The sequence below is a fragment of the Chiroxiphia lanceolata genome, chromosome 2 (assembly GCF_009829145.1).
Source record: "Chiroxiphia lanceolata isolate bChiLan1 chromosome 2, bChiLan1.pri, whole genome shotgun sequence".
Taxonomy (NCBI): Eukaryota; Metazoa; Chordata; class Aves; order Passeriformes; family Pipridae; genus Chiroxiphia; species Chiroxiphia lanceolata.
This window is the reverse complement of record NC_045638.1, coordinates 9206541-9230703: the sequence shown is the minus strand read 5'-3', so window position 1 is coordinate 9230703 and position 24163 is coordinate 9206541. Positions and strand designations below refer to the sequence as shown.

The 24163-nt window shown below is 35.3% G+C and overlaps 1 protein-coding gene across 3 annotated transcripts in view; it reads right to left on the bottom strand.

Annotated features, from left to right (window-relative positions):
- The window catches only part of CFAP47 (cilia and flagella associated protein 47), a 278312-nt gene that overhangs the window by 202621 nt on the left and 51528 nt on the right, over positions 1–24163 (bottom strand). For all 3 annotated transcript variants that reach the window (XM_032680035.1, XM_032680036.1, XM_032680037.1), the window contains exons 27-33: positions 20253–20353; positions 18747–18872; positions 17751–18003; positions 16755–16961; positions 14037–14139; positions 13623–13754; positions 12704–12899 (exon numbers count right to left, since the gene is read on the bottom strand). In XM_032680035.1, the coding sequence (XP_032535926.1) occupies positions 12704–12899; positions 13623–13754; positions 14037–14139; positions 16755–16961; positions 17751–18003; positions 18747–18872; positions 20253–20353 (1118 nt within the window). The remainder of the gene's footprint in view (positions 1–12703; positions 12900–13622; positions 13755–14036; positions 14140–16754; positions 16962–17750; positions 18004–18746; positions 18873–20252; positions 20354–24163) is intronic.

The following is a 24163-nucleotide window of genomic DNA, read 5'->3' as shown; positions in this document are numbered from 1 at the left end:
TGGTTATGGAAATCACTAAATCATATGCTTTGAACAAAAAATAAAATTTACTGTTTATTTGACTTTAACTCTTACTTTAAATTTGCCGCCTTTAGTCTTCTGGTGGGAATATTACAAGAGCACATTTAAGCAATACCAGTTGTCCTTAATATCACAGAATCACAGAAGGGTTTGGGTTGGAAGGGACCTTAAAGATCCTCTGGTTCCAACCCCCCTTCACAGGCAGGGACACTGCACATAGTCCCTGTGTGGTTTCCTGCGTCTTCAAATCCTTTCTTGCATGTTGATTGCTTTGTCTGTGTGCCAACAAAATGGGTGTGGGAATAAAGCTGGCTTAAAAAGAAATTTTCTTTAATTTTTAGTCTGGATCACTCAATCCAGTTTGCAATGCAGGAACGTAAATGTGCTGCTGGATATGAAACATGGTGGCACTATTGTTCAAAAAGCATTTATTGAACTACAGTTTTACAATCTATGTAAGTCGGAGCATAAAGAAAAACTCCCATGAGGTGGAATATTTTCCCATTTTAACTAATTAAATACTTCTATAAGTATTTTTGTTGTTTTTCAGTTAATCCTTCTGCTATCAATCAACCCACTTATCTCAAATGCTTGTGAATAAATTAGTCAGAAAACATAATGTATTTTTCCTAATTACATCAAATCTAGCAGAACATCTGCCAGCTAACCACTCTACAGTAATTAAGTTTTTAAATATAATTAGTCAGTTTTTGTAGAAATAAACAATGGAAATCAGAAGTATTACTCAGGGTACCTCATTTTCCCCTGGGCATGTAAATAAATTGAATTTCACTTATATTGGGACTAGTGGATTACTAGTGGATCTTAAAGATTCTCGGCCAATGTCATGATGAAAACCTGACTAATGGGTGTTGTAGGCCCAAAATAGATGAAAACACAAACTCTAACAGGTAACAGATAACTGTGTGGTTGGGAAGCAGGAGAGAAAATTGTCCAAAATTTAACTTCTGAATTCTGAGACAGATTCCTTCTACTTGCTAGCTGCCCTCCCACAGGGACTGGTTGCAAATTTTGATAACACCAAGAGTAAAATGCCACATTTTGAGTTCTCCCATTGATGAAGAGGAATGGGACAGAAGCCTCAGGCTGATCACGAACTGTGCTCTGCACATAAACTATTTAGACTGGGAAATCTGGGGACTTGGAGTAAGGAAAAGAAAGAGGCCAAAAAGAAACATTTCCAAAAAGAATCAGTGGTCTTGAAGAGACAACAGGAGACTGGAAAGAAGGTGAAGATGTTCATAATCGGAGGAAAGACCTTGGAAGTGGGAAAGATCCTGAAGATCAGAAATATTCAGAGAGATGCCAATGGATGTGGAGAGTGACACTAGACTGGTGTCTATGAGCAGCAGCACAGCACGAAATGACTGGACTTCTCCCTGATGTTCTCAGATCAGAATTGGCCTCCCTGGCACAGAGGGAATTCGAGGCCCTGTGAACAGAACGCTGTGCAAAGTAACTGAGTGTGTGAAACTATCAAACAGGGTGAGCTGGTTCTATGACAAACCCCAGTATCCTGACCCAATCACCCATGTTTTGTTCTCTGTCGCACCGTGACAATAGGTGAAAATTCTTCATAAAAAACAATAACCAAGCAGGGTTAACTTAGAGGGAATGCGCAATCCTTTATGAGTGCAACATTTACTATGGCTATGGAAACCTAAAAATATACTGCAAGGGGCCTTGAGGTAAGTGATCCAAGATGAAAGTAGTTTCGTTTCAGTTGTTGATCCCACTCAGTGCTGAATGAAGTAACATTCACAGTCAATTCAGTGATTTTGGACTAACTTAATTCCTGTGTGTATTTTTTTTTTAATAGGAAACTCTTTTTTTAACTTGTAATGGTATCATACTGCATACATGCATAACAGCATTGTCCTCATCTTTCTTGTGACAGGTTAAATCAACCTTTGAAGACACACTGCTTTTGTTGTTCATGTTAGAAAGAAAGAAAGAATAAACAAACTCATTTCCAGATAGAAGCAGCAATGTTTTGCCATGGCAGTCTAATTAGTTATCTCCTCTTTTTTTTTTTTGTTTTCATTTATTTTAAAAGGTCAGATCCATTTATTTTTGTTTTAAATATGGCCTTTAAAAAGTCCCTGCAACACATTTTACATCAATCACTTAGTACAGAGTGTCACTCCTAATTCATCCTGAATGTAGAAAAATCAGGTTTGTCAAAACCAAAATTTATGTGGGAATGTTTTCACTCTCTTTGCCCACAAAGAGAATGAAAAGAGCAAACTATCTTCACAGTTATTCTTTGGATTGAATTTGGTCTTATCCTGCTGAACCAGTAGCATGGTTACAGCGTTTTGCAACACTTTTTGCCACAATCTCTTATTTTTCACAAAAACAAAAAAAATGTTTTTACATTTCTATGACTAGATTTGAAGCTTCACGATTTTATTGGTAAGATAAGAAAATTATTGTCTAAATGGGGATAATCCAGAGAATGTCTATAACAATTTACACAAAAATGACAAACCACCTGTTTGCTGACAGAATAGCTACCAAGTTACCATAAACTCCTCTGGGTAAAATTTGGTCTATTTATTTGACATGTAGATGATTCAGTGGATCAAGGAAAAATACTATACATTTAACTTCATTAAGATTTTTATTCCATTCTCTCTCATGAAGAAGCAATCATTAGGGTACTGTCAGGTGGAGCATAAACTTCACTGAAAAAGAGTAACCCTATCAGCTGTCCACAAAAAAAGGTCCTACATTGCATAATCTCCAATATTTTCATGTGCAATTTGGAAAACTGCATAAAATTACCTTACTTCAGTCTGGAAATAATGTCAAGCAGGTTAAAGAATTGTCTTTGGAAAGAAAAACTGATTGCAAGTACTCATGAGGGAAGGACTATAAGATCTTGAACAACTGGAGTAATGATCTGAAACAAATGGGATGAAATCCAATAATGATGCTTGCAGTGTACTACACTTAATTAAGAATAATTCATTATACAAATACTAAATGGAAAATTGGATAGAGGGAAGTTCTGCAAAAGAGAATCCAGAGAAAACAGTAAATCTCCTACGTTACAGAAAAAGCAAATATTTTGCTAAGATACATAAACAGGAGAGTTGTATCACAAGCATGTAGACTAATCCTTTCCCTTCTGTTCAGTTCTAATAAAGCCTCACCTGGTATCAAACCCAGTAGGGGGCACAAAACTTCAAGAAAGACATGGATAAGAGAGTTTACCAGAAGAAAATGGAGCTGAGTAGACAGAAAGACAAAGAATGACAATCTTCTATCAAGAAGGGACAGAGGGAGAAACTGAAGCAGAAAATATCAATCTGCAAATGTTTGTAAAGTTACTAGAAAATCAAAGTAGATTCATTGCACATCATATTTTAGAAGGGAAAGGGTGGACTTAAGCACTAGTAGAGAAAATTTTGGGTTATGTTAGACAACAGGAAACTCTTTCAAATAGAAACGAGTGGGAACTTCTGGCAGATATCGCCTAAATTGGACCATGGAATCTCCTTTTTCAGAGGTTTTTTCTTAACAGCCTAGCCAAATACCCATCCAGTACACTAGAGGTATATTCAATTTAGTCTTTGTGCATGAGAATAAAGCAGATTATTAATTTTCTCATTCTTCATTTCCTACCTTCTAGAATTTACTGTTGTTTTTTTCCCAGTTTTACTTTTATTAACTGATCCATCAGGATGCTCACTGGCTTCCTGATGTAAGCAGAAAACTAAGTAAAAAAGTATCTCTTTCAAGAGTGATGGTAATGTTAGTATTCAAAGAAAGACTCCAAAAAATTACTAATTGGATCAAGAGTTCCCAGCAATCTCTGAAGTCATTGTTCCCAGTGGTTATGCAGTTAAACATTTCACTGTTTCAAAGTGGTTGACGCATCCCACCGCTAACAATTAAAATTAAATATTTAAAACTGCTGTCCCCTCTTCTGAAAACCAGGAAGCAATTATACCCAATCTAAATACATAGAGGAAAATATTCTTTAGCATCAGTCCCATCAAAAAAAAATATAAAATTGGTCAGCCAAAATCATGATCTTTCCGACAGACACGACAAACACCACATGCATTTTCTTCTGGAAGAAAAAAAATGACCACATAAAATTACTCTTAGTCTTAAAAGAAAAATTCCATTAGGAAAGGAAAAGAAGTTGTAATGCAGAAGTATGATATATTGGTATTATCTGGATAAGCAGGAGTATGATGTATTTGTATTATCTGGATAAGAAGACCAGCAGAAAAAAAAATGGTCTTATACCAAGTTTTAAAACTCTTAAGGGATCAGATTTAGTTCAATCCACTATGTTTAAGAGCTATTTTATATAAAAAAGTAAGAATAGCAATAAATCTTTAAATAAAGTACTGTATTTCTTGTGAAGCTGTTCTGCTGTTTTCACAAGCAATAAAAAAGTTAAATTCTTGCTATCAGTTGCAAAATCAACTGATATACGTCTAAGGAGGCACAAGAAACGCCAAGGATAAATCTTCCGTTACATAGCCACAAGCAATTTTTTTCAAATTCTGAGTTACTGAAAAACAGACAAAAAAATACATAGAATCAGGCTAACATTCTATAAAAGTTTTCAAACCAACCCAGTACATTCACATAAGAATCTTGAAGCTGTTGGCCTTTAATGATTAAAGGTATGAAATGGGTCTTTATAAGAAATTGATAAATTAGACTGAGTTACTAACAATTGAATGGTGATATGACAGCAGTCTGTATAAGTAGGCATGACACAGAATAGGAACTAGACATTGCCAATAAATTTGTGTATTCCACTGAGCTATTTAACAAAGAAAGAACCAAATTACAGAATTAAGCAGCCTGCTCAAAACAAAATATTTTACACACAAGAGAGATATTAAATCTACTTACTGCTTCAGAATAGTATGATACTAGAAGTCTGCACAGGTTGAAAATGCAATTAAAGAAATTCACAGAATGAAAATCTAGTACAGCCTTACAGAAGTACCACCTCCATCTGAAATAGTCTTGAGTTTCTAATCAGGATAGGTAAAAAGTATTTCCGTACATTTGCACTGTTACTCATCTCTAAATAACTTCTATTGGAGGCAGAATATTGAGCCAGACAGACTTTTAAATTTTCACAGTATTGTTCTTTTAATATAAACTACTTCAGTAATAATGGTTTATAATATTATATAACAAATTCTTGCTCTGGAATCTGAAAATCTCTGGAGGTGAAACAAATCTATAGCTATAATAACGCCCATAGTCCCGCTCCAAGTGCTTAAATCTGGTACTGAATAATGCAGACATTTACAGAAGAAATATGTATCAATAACCTTTCCTGTAAGTGCTAACATTAGAACCAGTACAAGGTTTGAAATTATGGTACTGAAGTATACAAGAGCAGGAGAAAGATGAGACAAAATATGTACTTTAATATTTTTTAAAAGGCTATTATTTAAAATTTATTTAAGGCTAAAAAAGTTAATTTATCTGTCTTCAGAACATATGGAATGTGTGGTTACATTTTTCTTAAAATGGAAAACAAGAAGTCTTTCATTAGAGACAAAAGGCAAATTACAGTTCTTACATCAGGCAGGATGCTACAGTTTTTGCTCATCAAAACTGATAATTATTCTTCCAAGAACTCCTGAAATATCAGGGAGAGATTGATTTAATACCACTGTCAATTCATAATAATTCTAAGCAGAAAAGTTCAAGAAGCACCACACGGGGAAATGACAGGAAAACAGAGACACTGAGGATATGTCTCATTTATTCCCATCTGTTGCAGAATGTTTTTACCCTGAGGCACAAACATTTATCTTCCTGCTCCTAAAAAATTTTTCCAATAGTCTTTTACTCTCTATGCAGTTTTATTTTCATTGATTCTTATCCCAAACAATATCTTAAATTGAGAAACTTCTTAGGTTTTTATGCTTCACATAAGAACAGTGCTATCTTATATCAGTCACCATTTTGTTGCTTTTCAAAAGAAAGTTTCCATTTGTAAAGAGAACTAGCTTTAAAATCACTGAATGGTACTGAAAACCTCTAGATTAAAATGTCACCTTCAACACTATTTTTTTTAATGGCATTTATGAATCTTGGGAGGTCCCTTTCCCTTAAGAGTGTGATGTCATATCATGGTATTTCACTTATAGATCACTTTGATTTAAAATGCAGTAAATCACAGCGATTCACAGCAGACCTGGCTTCCATACTGGCTTCACAATGAATATTACAGTGCCTGCATCATCATCTTTTGTAAAAAGAAGTTAAATACTGCTCTCAACACATTTCATTGTGTGATACTTACGGTGAATTAACAGAATCTTTCTCAAACCTCATAGTCTGAAAAGTTTTCTCCTCACAAAACACCTGAGGTTGTATTACTAAAACCCCACCTATACCAGATTTAACCTTCATATTTGGCATGCACTGCAGAAGTAATTAGCATTAACGACACAAATAATCAGAACACTTATTTAACCCAGTTGCAAACACTGCAAACATAACCTTGTTTGGCTGAAAGCAGAAGAGCTGTCTGGGTATCTCATAATATATTGCAAGTAAGGACAAAATTTCTTCCTAAGATGTTGCCTTATTATTTATACTTAGATCATTTAGGTTTTTGAGGGTCAGCATACATGTATATACTTAAATACAGCTTTATATATACATGTCTACACATACACACACATATACATGTATGCATATATGTACATACAAACACATACACAAATATATGGAGGCCTAAGAGTTTAGGCTTCATTTTTTTTTAAGATCTTTTTAACAGGTTTCCAAAGAAGAACATTTGGAATGTTTTCAATATAGGACTCCGAGAACTATCTTTCTTCACACTTTTATTTCCCTGAAGGGTCATAATGCCAGACAATATCAATTGTACAAAATGGCTTTTTTATACTACTCCAAAATATAAAAAGTTAAATGAAACATGGAGTTTTGATTATTTCTCAACGGTGTATGAACTCTAAACTCAGAAAATAATTATTTTCCCCGTTTTTATTAAATAAAATCCTGATATGATCCTGTGGGGTTTTCAGTTATAGGGTACAAATTACAATGCAATTCTTAAACACGGAGTAGTCAAATCAACAAAGAAAAGCAAGTAAGACTGAAAAGCTTACTTATTGGACTTCATATTTACATATTATGCTTCATTCTTATGCTCTACTGTGGAAATCACGAAATATAACACAGAAAAATGGTTTAAAACTTCACTAATTTGTATTTCAGGAAATATTTTTAAGGATTTATCACTCAAGAACAATGTTCTCTTGTGATATTTTGTTGGAAGTCAGACTTTTGATAATCATGATAGCAGTTAATTAGATAGTCACTTCCCCTTCTTTAATTCACCTTTTTATTACTTGTGTAAAAAGTAATATTCATTAATTCATAAAAGCCTGTTTTGCACTGATTTCAACTGAAAAAATTTTATATGAGATTACACAAGATTCTTCCTTTCTACTCTTCAAAGACAAAAAGTATTCTTTAGCTCTTGTTTCTCAACTGTCTCTAAGAACTACCAAATCGAGAAGCAAAAATCAGTGGACTTCATAAATATCCTTCCTAAAAACTGGGGAAAGAAGGGAGAGAGACCAGAGAACAGAGGAAGACAAATTCATTAAAACACAGCAAAAAGTGTACTTCTTAACTGCTATGCTAGAAACAACCTTAAATAAAAGTTCTACAGAATCCATTTTAAAATAAGAATTCTACTTAATTCTCATACAATTTTGTCAAGATATGTAATCTTACTAAAATATTTCCTTCCTCAACCTTTTACCTGCAGGTACCATACTGAATTGACATCAAAATTAGGAAAAAATAAAAATAAAAACCACTGGCAGTGAAGTGAATAAAATGCATCAAAACCAAAACCATCCTTATTGAAAATAAGACTCTTGAGAGACAACACTATGCCTAATATTGTCAGGTACACCTACACTGGCCCTGGATTAGAATTTCTCTTCCCTCTTCCCTTAGGTAGAATTTTCATTCCAAGCAGATTTTCCAGTAAAGTGAAGATGTATCTACTCTGGAGACAGCTTTTGCATCTCAGATGTAGGTTGACTGTTCAGGTATTGTTCAATTTAATAGCTGTCATATTCTCTAACAATTTTATATTAAACATAGACTTATCTATTCTTTTCAAAATCTTCCTGGGATACATTCATCCCTTATTTCCCAAAACATAATTTAACTTTTTCACCATGGTAAGAATCATAATTAATAAGGAAGAGACATACAGCTTCTCAGGTGGCCACTTAATTCACTAATCTGCAAAGTTTCCTACTGTTTAGGGAGTACAGGATTTGAATTACAGCATTCCAATACTCTAGAAACTTTTTAAGAGTTTTTCCTGACTCTTACTTTCTCATGCTATTAGCATTCAGTCTTTCAGAGAGAAATGTTGAAAAAAAATGTGAAGATAAGGAACAGTAGAAGGTAACCTGAATATTTATTACACTCAAATAACTAATGCTTCCTCTGCTACAATTACTATTGCCGATATAATGCCTTAAGTGGGCACTGAATCTTACATTTCATGTATAATTAAAGTCTCAGCACAATAGGTAAAGCTGCATTTTGAAGTTTTATGGTATTTGGACTCAAGTTTCAACATTCGTTTCCAGTTTGTGGTCAATAAGACATATTACAAGCCCGCCCTTACAAAACATAGGTGCTTTTAAAATGCAATTATTTTTCAGTAGCAGTACGGAGAGAAGATATGGAGATAGTAAACTCCTTGCTAATGTTCTCTCTAAGCTATTGAGATCTTAATTCTTGCAAGAGAACAGTTCTGATGAATGTCATGATTATCTTCAACTTTAGAAGGGAGTAATAAAGACGTATATTTGAAACCTCTCTGCACTGCAGCAGCTTAGGCTTGTCTCACTGTCACATTTCACTTTAAGTAGCCAAGATATCAGAGGAAAGACAGAGAAATGTGGCCTGGATAGATCTTTATTTAGTGAGAACTGATCACCCAACAGACTGGTTTGAGCTGAAAGCAGATCCATGGTCAAGACATATTGCTAGTCGGGGCTAAGTATTCAAAGCAGTGTCTTTGGATAGTAATATGCAGGCACATAAATGTTAAGAAAAAGTGGTAATTGCTCTCTGATCTGCACTGCAGTAAGAATTAATTAAAAACAAACCACCTAATTCTTCTCTTAAAATTAGTGATATTAAGCAAATAATAAAAACAAAAATACAAAACTGAGGATATTTGGGACTTTCAGTTGAGTTGTATGAACACTTACTATACTCTGACTGACATTTTTCCTTATGACACTTTTAACTTCCTCTGAAAAAGCCTGTTTAAGCTTAATTTAAAGCTAATGTAACTTAAAATTGTCACAATATCTGAGTATAAATTTGATGATTAACCTTATCATAAAAATTAAAGGACCAACAGTATATCAGGACATTAAATCTGCTAAGATACATAAGCCCTTCTGCAGTGGATGAGCTTAAACAACAAAGTCAGTCTAATGACCCTGAGGGACATCACTGGTCATCAGTCCTCAGCCAGACTTTGTGCCACTCACTGACCATAACCCTTTAAGCCTGGCAGTTCAGCCTCATTTCTTTCCAACTCACTGGCCTCTTAACTAGCCTGCACTTCATCAGTTTTTTTATGAGAATGCTAAAGCCACGCCAAAGTTGAGATAAAACCATCCACTGCTTTCCACCTGTCCACTGAGCTGGTCATGTCATCATGAAAGGCAATCAGGTTAATCAAGCATGATTTGTAAATTAAATTGCCTTTGTAAATTCATGGCGATGACTCATAAGAAGGTTTTTATACCTTGTATGTTCGGCAATGTATCCAAAGGTTGTTTACTCCATCCCAAGAAACAAAATGTGGTTGATTGGTCTGTAGCTTCCCAGATTCTCCTTCTTTCAGATAGGAAAAACATTTCTTCCAAACCTCTCCCAAACTTTCCCCCCTGATTGTCCTGACCTTTCCAAGGTCACTGAGCATGGCCCCAAAATGACATCGGCCAGCTCCCTCAGCACTTGTTGGTGCATCCTATTGGGTCCCTTGGACTTGTGTTTGTCCAGTTTGTTTAAGTGCTTGCTAATCTGATCCTACTCTACCAAGGTTAAGTCTTCCTTTTTCCAGATTTTCCCATTCCCCTAGGAGGCCTGCAATTGCTCAGTGACAGCCTTGCCAGTAAAGACTAAGGTAAAGAAGAAGGCATTGAGTATCTCAAGTCTTTTCTGTGCCCTTTGCCATTAGATTCTCTGCCCCATTTAGCCAAAAGAACAGCACAGCAGCAGACACCAATTCATTCTGAGGCAATAAAAGCAAAGCAAGTAAGAGGAAAGCGAAGGTTAAAACAGAGGATTCAGAGATATTGAGGCAAGTCATCTGTGGAACAGAACAAAAGATCACACAGCAAAGAACTTTGGTAATGCAAAGGTATAACAGCCATACTACGAATTTACAATTTTTCAGAATTTTCTCTTTTTTGGTTATTAGATATTCAGCAATGCTCATTTATGCAGTTTTGTGAGAGAAATGGAAACAGAAGCAAAATAAAAGGGCATGCTTATGTGCATACACCAAGCTGTTTCTGTGTGCCCTACAGAAAACACAATATAGAATTCATGAACCAAAAAACCTACAAAGAAGTTGAGATAGCAAGGCAGTATCTCTAATTTTCCACACAGATAAACATATATAGTCTCCTCCTTCTCATTCCAATCCTGCACTTCTCTGAAAGCAGTAAAGTATAATTAAGTGAAATTGTAAGAGATAACTATAATGCAGATAAATGTCCCCGGCAGTAACCACAAAATTCATTTTCACCTGTGACCTAGAGTCAAAGCTACAACCACATCTGCACAAATGAATACATCAACCTATTGAGTTATCTGTATGATCAGAATGATTTATTACATTTATTAGATTTTCTGAGAACCCCAATATTGTAATTAAATTGTTCTCTTTGGGTGCCAATTTTCAGAAGCCTTTAGAACTAAATAATTGCAAAAAAACACCCTACTTTACAATTGCTGACAATCATAGGATGACTTATTAAAAATAGACTCATTTTAACATTGTAATTTGTTACATAACTACATACTCTAAACAACACTTGAAATAATTCACTCCTTAAAATCCATTATTCCACTTGGACTTTTGGAGCTTTTTGGTCCAGTAGTGTCCACTAGATCTGGACTTTAGGGTTTAGGTTCACTCCTCTCATCTTTAGAGATTATAACTCAACTAAAATTTTAATGCTAAATAAGATGCATTTTGACATTTACATTCTTCCCCATGAGTTCCCGCAGACCAGAACAAGGTCAGCCATGCCTCCCCATCTGTATTACTGAAGCCCACAATAAAGAGAGAAGACAGTTGGGATGAGGAATACATCCATGCAGCATTTATGAGAAGCCACAACACTGGCCAGATATAGCCATTCTCTCTGCAAGTTGTCACCTATACACACAGGACTCAGATAACACCCAGCAGAGCAGAGTGCCTGCATCTGTGAGACAGCTCCATTAGACACAGAAAACAAAAAATAATACATTGCAAATACCTACTGTAGGGCATGTTACTTTAGCTAGGAAGTTCCCTGAGTTAATCATAAGAGCAGAATAAAGCCAGGAGCTGATAGCTAGAAATCCATTTCTATTGGATGCAGGGGTATAGACTGACCTTTCAACCTTATCAGCAGAATTATTCAACACATTTGAGAATATCCAGTTTAATTTGCTTCTATACAGTAAAGGAAGAGAAGCAAAGGGATATTCAAAGCATATGCCCAAGTGAGACTTCTGGAAGATGATATGCAGATTATCCATAATTCAGACAGGTCAGAAATCACTCAAGGCAAAAATGACACTAGACAACCTTTTCTATACGTGGTTTATGAGCCATTCTGGAGGCCTTCCCTGCTCAACATCAGACTGGCCTTTCTAGGGGTTCACTACCCATTCAAAGTAATGCTGAAAAAGGCAATGAAGTTAGGGTCAAGAAGCAAAACGGGAAAATCATACAAAGAAAAGGAAGTAATAATTACTAGTGGTTGAATGGTTTTATCAGATTTGAATACCAGAAATGGCTAGATCAGTCTTAAATGAAAAAGGTCATTTTATCTAACCTTATCCAAGCAATCATGAGAGTCAAATTGCTCTTGCAAGTAGGACAAGATTTATAATCTGGAACCTTAGTCTCTATTACCTTGCTAAATGTCATTGGAATAAAGGACACACAAAAATTCTAAAAATTCTGAAAAGCTAGCTCTCAAACACACCACTATAAGCACAAATACTAACAACTCTGTATGAGTATAAACAGGAAAATTAGGATAAAGTAATTACTGTTAGCACTTCCTGACATTATTAATGGAAAGAAGAAAGTGAAAAGGTTCACAACACCTCACCCTTTATGCCTAGTTCAAAACGGTAAGATCACAAAAAACACAGAAGGTCTATCATAAACAGTGTTGGTCAAAAGATGCTGTTCTTGGAACACAGAAACACAAAGAAAAGAAATACAAATGGGCAGGCAAGGACTTATCCCCCAAAACATACTGTCGATGATAAGTTTTTATGTATCTCTATGAATAACAACTGTGAAAGTCTACAAAAAGGAGTGTTAGAAGGAAGAGCATAGTGAAAGAATTCTCACCTTTTTGACAATCTTTCCACACAATTTTTCGATTTGTCTCATAATTGTTATTCAACCAGGTGAGGATTTTTCGTTCATATGAAGAATATATATTACTGGATAAAGGTTCTGGTTTTATTCTTGGCATGTTCTGCATGCTTTCCAAGCTGGATGGGTCAGTTTTGTTATGGGAAGAAACACGTCGAAGAACAAACACCTGAAATGATAAAAACGTGTTTTAAAGCATGAATTGTAAAAAGAGTTTCAAGTTGAAGGATTAAAAATAAGCATCAAATTCAAAAAACAAAAGCCTTTCAATATAGAAAAGGTTAAAGAGTTTACACATTAGCATCCACACAACCATTACCCAACCCCAAGGTGTTGAAAGGTCTCCAGGGCAAGATGTACGAGAAGCAGCTGAGATCACTCGGTTTGTTCAGCTTGGAAAAGGCTGAAGAGTGATCTCGTCACAGTCTACACATTCCTCAAGGGGAGCATCACAGACAAAGGGGCTGATCTCCTCTCTCTGGTGACCAGTGATAGGACACAAGGAAAGGGAATAAAGCTGCATGTTCAGTTTGGATATCAGGAAAAGGTTCTGCACCCAGTGGTGGTCGGTCACTGGAACAGGCTCCCCGGGAAAGTGATCATAGCACCAAGTCTGTCAAATTCTACAAAATACAGACTGTACTAATATAACATTTCCTAGCAGCAACATGTTAACTGACTGTTAAAGTATTATAACTAAAAAAACTACAATGTTCTCACACTTCCTTTTTCCTTCTCTGACAGAGAGAAATAAAATACTTTAAAGTATTTAGTTTTACAGATCTGTTTGGGAAAAAAGATCAAACACAGAATATACTACAGATCTTTTTCAAAATAAGGTTTTTGGCCATCAGTTCCTCGAAATTTTGTAGCAAAAATATCTGCAGTTTACCTTGTATATCTGCAGTAGCACATCTGTCCAAGCTCGTTTGCTCACTGTCTCAAACGTGTCATCCTCCAGGACGAATATATTCTTGTCACTAAATTTGTCTGAGTTTTTCACATCTCCCACATTCAACTCTGCCTTCAGAAAAAGGGATGGGATTTATTTTCCATATTCATTTCAGCAGTTTGGATGGAAATTCACAAGAGGACAATAAGGTATCAGTGGCATAAATGACTGGTAACATCTACTATAGTGACCAACAGTAGAACCCTTTATAGTTTGCCACTATCTCAGGAATAAGAGCTACAATACAGAATTGACAGGAGTTAAAAGCAGTAATCAGGAAATAGGGGCAACACACAAGATAGAAAAAGAAAAAGAAAAAAAGAAAAATAAAAGAAAAAAAAAGGAACAACCTACTTTCAGTACAGTTTTTTCTTTTTTCAGTTTAATCCATATCTTGTAATCTTCAGGTTCAAGAAGAAATTCTGGCATTACATGAGGAAGATATGCCCCTATGTTTCTGAAATTATAAAGCAGGAAAAGTTAATAGGTAGAAAAGATAATTGGTTTTAATATATATAGATATATATACACTCACATACACATACATACTGGAAGTCTTATGGGTGTAAGTGAAGGTATTTTAAAACTCTGCTAACTGCTAAACTGACCTGCCACCCCTTCTCAGGTTGCTAATAAATGCAATAGGAAAAGTAATTGTAGTGGAAAAAGGCAACTGCATTAGAAAGAATATCAAAAAAACTAATTTTCAAGTGAAGAAAGACTATTCTTTACGTCAAATGACATAGTTTAAGCAAATGAGCTGGAAAGGAGAAAACAATGAAGAATTTTTAAGTTTGTTTTTCTCAGAGAGGCAGAAAAGCTTCCTGTCTTTTAGGTCAGGAAGGTTATCATAGAGTAACTAGATTTAAATTGTTCTCTGTGGTTTTGACATGGTTAAAGTGAATAAAAATCAAACTAACTTTTCTTGTTATATAACCAGTCTTTCATTCATATGAAGTGATCCTATTTTTCTGGTACCATACAGTCCAATATGAATTTACTTTACACGTTAAAAGTCAAATATCAGTTCAAAATTTGGACCATGACAACTTATTTCTCTTCCCATAGAATTATACTTTTCTAGTAACAGTATAATCTCAGTTTCCATACTTTACATGGTGACATTATCTTTTCATATTACTGAAAAGTCATGTTTCATTCAATTATTTGCAAGTTTTTAAAAACAAAAGTACTTTATTCAGAGACCCCAAACCAGAATCAAGTTAATAGTCTGGTTCTAAAACTTACCATGTCTGAAATTCCCATTTTTCATTCACCCATAGACTCTGTCCAATGAAAACCATTTTAATCTTCAGCTCTTCCCGAATAATAAAAGACTGGAAACTATACAATATTAATCTTCTCAAGTATCCTATCTTCCTTTTGATGTTTTTACTTGGAAGGTATATGGGAATAGGTGTAATCTACAATTTTCTTTCCAAGAAATGCTACATAACAAGGTTACATGTCATCACAGTAAAGCTCTGTATAACTGTATGTTCTCATAATTGGCTGCATTTTGCTACTGAGGAACATTCTTTCAAAAAAATTCCTCTTCATTCAGGTGGATATTTAAACTGATGCCAGCTCTCCAAGATCAGTATTTTCACACTGTTAAGATATTTTTCCTCAAGACACAGGACTTGCAAAAACTTAGTTGTACTATAAAATACCCAAGCTCTTCCTATACTGCTGTGGTAATGCACCAAGGAAATCCTCTGAGTGGAGGACAATAAAACTGATGCTTGGAACGTTTCCTGAAACAGTGAGCAACATCCACCTCCTCGACAAGTGGAAAATTTGAAATACAAATTATGCTTTATTTGAACTATGCTGACCAGAAAGAAGTGGTTGGTGGAAGAAATCCAAGAACTGTCTGCTGACTTTCCACAAATCACAATAAACGTGCAGGGATAGCAGATCACAGATAAATTACTCATATCTCAGTTGGCTCTAGAAGTCTTACCATCACTACAGACAGTCATGCCAGCAGTACAGATATTGTACATTTTTGTGCTGTGATCTATAAACACCCATGAAGAAATGTAAATATTCTAAATGATCCTAAAATGTACAAGTAGGAAAAGTATATCCATAAATCAGGAGGAATGAAGAAATATTAAAGGATTCACATAAACTAGAAGAGGTAGAAAACTAACAGGATGTGGTAACGTTAAGCACATACTGAGTACAAATTTAATTATAGAAGGGTTCAGACTGGAAAAGACCTCCAAGATTATCAAAATACATATAAGCATAGGAATTTAGCTAGAACAGCTTTCCTATGAAAACCTGTGTTTTTCTCAGATCGTTATGTATTACTAATTCATGTCTAATCAACAGACCTCAACAACTTCCACTCTGCGTACAACAGATGCTTGACTTAGCCTTGACCAACTGGCTGTTGCTTCGGTTCTGCTCTGAATTTATCAGTGACTTAACAGACAAAACTCAGTAAAACTGAAGCCATTTATTAAAATTTAGCTATTAAAAGCTTTAAAAAATTCCCAAGTAACCACCGTAAAAACACCTAAGTAATCCTTTCCAATTGCTCTTATGCATAGCAAAAAGGGTTGGGATCCACTTACCCCAAAACTCATCACTTTAAAGTATGCAAAACCCACCATTTATGCTAGTTTCAAGATTCCTAGAGTCCCGAAAAAGCTCAATGGGAAGACTGCACAGAAGAGCCATCAGGTTCCACCAAGAACATCAGTGGAATGGTAAGAACATTAATGAAAAACATCTGACCATCTACTGAGTCTGCCTAAGTATTGAGGTTGAGAGTCATCTTCTTTTGCAAGAGAGGAAGCAGAGTTCCTGTGGAATTTCTGTGTCGAATATAACTTACCAAAGGACACTTTGATTAGTGTAAACTGTAGAGGACAACCTTGGTAAAAACAAATTAAAGATCATAATACATAAATCTTACCTCACTAAAAAAAAAAAAAAAAAAGTATCAAAGAAAACCTACTGTACACCATTCAGCTGGAATCATGTTTGACCTATGCTAATCGAATAGAGTGGAAAGAAAAGATGGATGAATGCATATTTCATCATACTTGTACTTACTTGAGGAAAGAAAGCAGTGCCGAATGCTGCCAGTGGAGCTGTAGCATTCGTTCTACCGGATCACGGGACAGTAACTGGCTCGCTGCAATGCCTGGTAATGATTCTCCATACAGATGGAATAACATCTCACAAAAACCCTTATCTTTGCTGAGGTTTCGCGTAAAAACCTTATCTTGTGAAATAGTCGTCTGGACTTTACACACATCGCTAAGAGAGAAAAAGCCTTTGATATTATTCTTTTAAATGCACGAAATGATCTAAAATTACATGTGTCAGAATGTTAAGTTTAATAGGCCATGCATCAAAAACAGCAGCAGGAAGGTCAAAAAGTATAGCAATTTTTCTTTCTTACACAACTTCAAGAATTTTGAAGTGCATGTAATATTTAATATGTGTATGTGAAATACTTCATACATAACTTTGCGTTTGTCAATGCTTTCTACCAACCATAACTTTGATTCCTATCATGTTTATAAATGCCTATGTGTTTGTGTCCCAGAAAAGTGGTTGCTTCATTATTTAGTAGCAAGCTAGATAAAGTCAGCTAAGTGATGCCACTAAGACTGATATATTTCCAGGGTGTTTGCAAGACTATGAAATATTCTTTCCCATATGTTTCTTGATCTTTAGATCATGTGAGGAAAAAATGACATTGTTAAACCACTTATGCCACCAAAGAAGGGACAATGGCTAGAACTGTGTTCATTCTGGGAGAAGAATCTATTTCAGTTCAGAGGGTGACATAATTTGAACTGCCTATTTAACATACACTGCAACATGATATGCCAGAGCATCACAGTTGAAAATATATTTTAGAAAGTTAAAAATAATCCCTGGATGACATTTTCATATAAGCAGCACATATAAGCTACAATTTTAATAGAAAACTATACATTAGAGCGTGTTTATATTCCTTAGAATATAAAACACTTTAGTAGATATGTGCCAACATTTTGTTAGACAGACATGAGTTATCTGTAAGCAGATATTAATTACCATCTCAGTGAATGAGGTATTGAAATGGGATTCTGTCCCTTAGGCCAGCCAAAGAGCGTGAACCAACTCTTAATAGCAGTTATAGTCTTTTGAAAGAAGATGTACTCCTCTTCATCTTCATCAGGAGAAAGAGATAATTCAAGTTTACTTTTTTCCCTACGACTTCGACGGACAACTTCACTCTCTTCACTTACAGCTTCACTGTCTTCACTGGCATATTCAGCACTCTCATTTTCAAAAGCAGTATCCACCTCTGAATGATATACACACACACACACAAAAAGAAATCCTGAAAGATTCCTTATTTCCCTATTTTTGTCTAGTACAAAAATATTTAACACACAATCGTTTCCAAAAAAAACCAAAAAAAATTCAGACAACAAATGATCAGCTTATTCTGAGAGTAAACAATTGGCATGCACGTGTCTTGGGAATAGAACAAACCACTGAAACAAAGAAAAAATTACCCAAACAGCAAAAAATAAACTCAGATATGGCTTACAAAACCACAGACAGCAATCTTAAAGAAACAGTCATACAGTTCCAACAGATACAGCTTTGCCAGTCAGTCAGTGCTAGTTCCCCACCCCAACCACACAGCATGGCTAAGTGAACAGTGTTCAGACACTTTATCAGTTACTCTATAGGTATAATTAAGCCCACATCTATAAGCCTTTGGACTTTTCTCCCCTCTTTTAGGCCTTCTCTCTCCTAGATTCTAACCAGTTCATAACAACAATATTATTGCACGAAAAGATAACTAGGAAAACAATTAATTTTTGTATAGCACAAGTAACTTAGGTAACTGTCCTTGAAGATGTATTTTAATACCACTGTTGCAGTTTTAATGTTACATTAAATGATGCAAAAATTAGCAAGCTGATACCTTTGTGAATAAAAAAAGGCTTGTTGGGATTTAAGAAGAAAAAACAATTCATTGTGGAGGAAAGAGACTTATTCTTTACAAGAACATTGAATATATGTGTTGCATTATACCTGATAGAGAAACTTCACCTGAGCCACTGGTTCCACCAAAGGAACTTGAGGAAATACTGTGGGAAGGGGATTGGGGTGTAAAACACGGATGCAAAACAACTTCTGCACTACTGCTGTCTTTACAGTCTGTAAAACAAGATGGAAGTTGCACTTGAGAAAACATATTTTATTGTCTGTGCTCTAATAGATTATAAGTGGATAGCTGCTTCTATATTTTCCTACTTCCTGCTTCAATTAATCAAGTAGCAGTTCTGATTTGACTCATCATGGAAATCTCCCTTCAGTCATTAGACTGGGGGCCAGAAAAAAAGTTTCTTGCATATTTTTTCCATTAACTGTATGTGTTACAGGATGAGCTTTCCTACTTGCTGAAAAGCACCCATCAAAACAGTGCTAATTCAAGAATTCTGTCATGAACAAAACATTCTTAAGGACTTTTTGATCACAGTTGTGTAATGAGTCAGCATACCACTCTTTCATACCAGCATACCAGCTCTTTCAGACCCAACAAAAAATATTTTAGAAACCAAACTCAGAAGTAAACTTCAGCAATCCATCATTCTGAAAGAACATATGTTCTGACATTCTCATGTTGGCCTATGATAGGATTAGAGGACCCTCTGCCAGCTACTTCTGATGCCAGTCCAGAACAAAAGAGGAACCAAGTATAGTTTCTAGAGAAGTAAACACAATACTAAGAGAAGGGAAAACTCTGTATGATTAACATTTGATTGCTGGCATTGTTATTTGTATCATCTGGAGCAATCGCTGTAAAACAAGAGCATGGTGTCCAAGTGGAAGCAAAGCCTTCCTGAATAGCTCCCAGGGATCCATTCCAACCTGAATTAAACAATGATCCTAATCTGTTCCCATAAGCACAGCCACATGTAAAGAGATTACAGATCACTGAGGCAGAGATGGGGTCAGCAGGGGAGACACAGGCAGAGATATAGAGACAGAGAGGCAGGCAGAGGGTGGCAGGCAGGGAAACATATTACAAAAATATTTCTGCTCTCTGATCACAGGCTTTTATTATGACTTCGAATATGGCTGTGCCATTCCCCCTTAAAGGATAGTAATTAAAAAAAAAACCTGAAAACAATTCACAAGAGGCAAATAATGATCATATTTTTAAAAAAATATCATGTGGCTTTCTTCAAAACGTATGATCACTGTCTATCAATACAATTTAAATTAAGTAAATTTATTCTCTATTATTTGGGCCATTTTCTCTACTCACAATAAAAGCTTCACAAAACATCCTGTAAAATTTAGGTTTGTTCAATATTTTTTCAATAAACATTACCTAATCATTTATATATTTTCCTCATTTTCAACAAGAAAACTGAAGTTATTAAATGTTTTTAAAAAATGAATTGCAGTATCCCCCTGCAATTAATGAGGAAAAATGCCATCTTGATGATCACATTCCTGTTATAACCCTGAAAACATTGATAATACTACTGGACATAATATAATTTCAGAGGTTGATTGTTGACTACTTACGGCTTCTCAAGGTAATTTTTTGATCAGAGCAGTGAAATGCCAAGTATGGGTATAAAGTAAGAAGACAATTCTCTGCTGTTGCTGCAATCTGAATTGAGAACCTTTGAAAACAAAACACAGAAGTTACCATTTTCTATTTCACAATGGTAATTGAGACATTTCAGCACAAGGACAAAAGACAGAATGAAGGTGTCCAGACAACTCCTCCACTCTTCTGTAGTGGTTCAACAGGAGATTGCACAGGTGGGAGTGCACCTATCAAAATGCTGAGGTTTAGTATAGTACTTCCACTTCATAATTTTACTATGAGTACAGGTGTATCATCAGTCTGAAAGAGTTAGTAGAGATTTCAAGAAATGAATTAACTCTGTCTCTCTAAAAAGAAAACAAAATATTAAAATCACAGCTGACATTTATGTGTCCTATAACTTTTGACAGGGGAAGCTTTCTTGAAAAGCAACTTCTATTTTGATATATCATTTTTTTTCTGTAAGACTTTGTAGAAATGTCAAAATAAATACTTAAAAATAAATAAATTCAGTTTAAAAACAAAAAGATATTGACTGCAATTGCTGGAATATAATAGAAATTGATGTTCATGCTCCAGTGTTCACTAGAGTGTCTGTACTATCTGTAGCAGCTATATTAATGTGCAGCAATCCCCCTTTTAATCCTTTTTTCGTGCTTCACCTCAATCTCTGAGTCCAGTCAACAAGCAAATTATTGCCATCAATGGAACCCTGTTAGCCATCTGTATTCATGTTCTTAGCTCATTGCAACTGACAGGTAATTAAACTGGGCTTAGTCCTATGTTATTAAATAGCTGCATTTGTGCTCCACTCCACATTTACTTATTAACTAACATTAATGTTAATTAACTGTTTTGACTAAGATGCCAAAAATACAAAGAAAAGTGTATTTTAATAATTCAAACAGCATGCTGATATCCATCTTGCTTTAATATATTGACAATTAAGCATATTGGAAATGTACCTTGCACAGAATATTTTATTTTCTTCAAAGATAATACTGAGACATTCCTATTTATTGTAAATTTAGATTAACATTAAAAGCTATCACAAGACCTTTCAGATTAACTTATATATGACATAATCAGATTTTACTGCTTTTTTATGGAACAACTTAATCAAGGAAAACAGAAAAGTTTTAGAACTACCAGAAAGTAGTTTTCTCTTTCATGCTTCCCTCTCCTTAGATATCCCTTTCAAAAAGACTTTTTAAATAGAGAAAGGGTCCAATATAATCCATAGCCATCTTCTTATTTGTAAATACTCAAATTGGAATTCCAATTTCATAGCTAACAGCTATTTAAATCAGTAATCCAGCTTTACAATGTTTTTATTTGTTCATAGGACACGTCAATCCTATTGGAACAAGGGTCTTGGCCAGTTGCACCCTGTAGCACAGTATTTTTTTAGCTAATGTCATCCTTTCTGCTTTTATTCAGCAGAAATCTCAGGAACAGGACAGATGGCTATAAGAGGTATATCAACATCTATCTATATGCACAAAATGTATATTTGTACATGCTCAAACCAGGTGTCAGAGCTTGTTTTTTCTAACTTTACCAAGCCATTTAAAGACACACAGGATCAATAACGACAACACAGAAAAGTTTGCCAACTTCCAACCCATGACTTTACTGTGGTACCTCAGCCATCTCCATCCTCAGCGCTGGTTTGAGATTTGGGCATATGCCAAATTTTCATTTGTGCTCCAACTTGCACAGTAATGAAACACAAAACTGTGCTTGAGAACAACTGCAGTACAGTTTAACTACTTATCCAAATTCCACGAGTGATATTCCTCAAAGCAAAGATACTAAGTGCACATTTTGGAATATAAAGAACAGCCACTGCAACAGAACATCTGCGTACAAATAAATCCCTCAGAGGTCGTGGTGCTGCTGCAAGAGAAGCTCCTCCCTGTTCCATGCTGCTAAGAACCCCACAAGGACACACCTCGTTGCCTGTTGGTAACACAGTAAGAGAAATGAATACACCCAAACAATACAAATATTGAGGATGAGCAGATGGATCTGCAAGTCAACAACTGATTCTGCAGTTGACACTGATCACAAGGATTCAGGTTCTGTGAAGAAGGGACTGAAGAATTTGCTATATGGGGAGATTCTGAGAGTTGTGAAGGGAGGAAAGAAGGAAAGAAGGCTCAGGGGAATCTTGTCTGTGTGTACAAATATCTGATGGGAGGGGAGAAGGAAGATGGAGCCAAATTTTTCTCAGCAATGCTCAGTGAGAACACGAAAGGCAATGGGTACAAATTGAAATACAGGACATTTTATCAATTCATCAGAGAAAAAAAAAAACAAACAACAAAATAAAACAAAACATGAGAGTGGCTAAACTCTGGACAAGTCTGCCCAGAGAAGTTTATGGACTCTCAATCTTTTAAGATATTCAAACACTAACTGGACAAGAGAGTTGATTCTTTGAAGAGGGAACAAGATGATCTCTGGAAGCTCTTTCCAACCTCAGCCATTTTATGATAATAAATATCAACTCACTTATTGGCCACCTGTCCACTTACCATTAAATATTTTAATACAGCATTTTCCCAAAAGTGCTATTTGAAAGGAAAGTTCAAGAATTAGACAGTAGCTAAAAAATTAATCTGAGTGTCAAATGATGACACTCCATTCATAAGGACATATGGCAGAAAAGCAAAGGTGCTAGAGCTAAATGTTTCTCATACAATGATAAAGGTATTGAGGTATACAGCACCAGACAGAAAAACATACATATTTCCATATAAACATAGCAAATAGATTAGAAAAGACATGTACATTCTGCATGTGCTTAAAATCATCTTTTACCACTGACCTTTATTTATAACATCATTAACAAAGTGACATTATAAAACTAGAAGTTTTGTGTAATATATTTATTTTGGCATTTGCAGCATAGTTTAACTAAATTATACAAAGGTCTGTTGTAATGAAAGGTACCTCCATTGCTAGCAAATGTGAAGTCACTAATGTGTTAAATTATTCAGTGTATTCAGTTTTATAATGCTTAATAAAGCAAGTAAAAAATTTGTTGTCTACATGGACCATCATTGCCACTGCTATTTCAGTGTTTATTCCCTAATGAGTATTTCAAAAGAACACAAAATAGGAAAATTGTCATTAAATATATTGTGTTTACCAACATTTGAAACCTGCTGATCACCAAAAGTAAAGCTCCAACTGTGATGACAAAAAATACCATCTAACACTGTAAGAAAAAGTTTATGTAAGAAAATGTTTATATAAGTTCTTCAACTCTCTTCAAGTAACTGATTATTTTCATTAAATTATTTGTTTTAATATTTGTTGAAAGACAAAAGAACCTGAACCAAAATATATTTATGCTTTTTAATCTGCTCTATAGCATTTCAGATATTTCCTGAAACAAGTTATTTGTTTTGTATCAGTGTATCCCAAGCGCTCTAGAAATGCAGACAGACATCAGTTCTTTAATTCTTGAATAACAGATACTTCAGCTCTCAGGGACCACCACAGTGGGAGAAAGCCACAAGCACAGAAAAGAACAGGAGTGATTAATAGGTTTGGACCATCCTGGTTTTCAAAAGCACTCCCAACTATCTGAAGCAAAATGCCAATATATCCTAAGGTCAGATGAACGCCGCGAGGTAGAATGCAAATATCAAGAACTCCAATGTTTTCCAGCTCCCTGCTCTCTCCAACTGTAAATGATATTGAAAGCATTGACAGCTTTAGTTCTCCCAGGCGTGCCAGCAGAATACACACATTGGACATTTGCCAGCAGTGCCTATTAAAGAGCTGCATGGCTTAGGCACATTTCCCAAGAGCAAAGGGAACGCAGTGTTTCCCCTGCGAGACGCTGAGATCTGACGGACTATCAAAACAA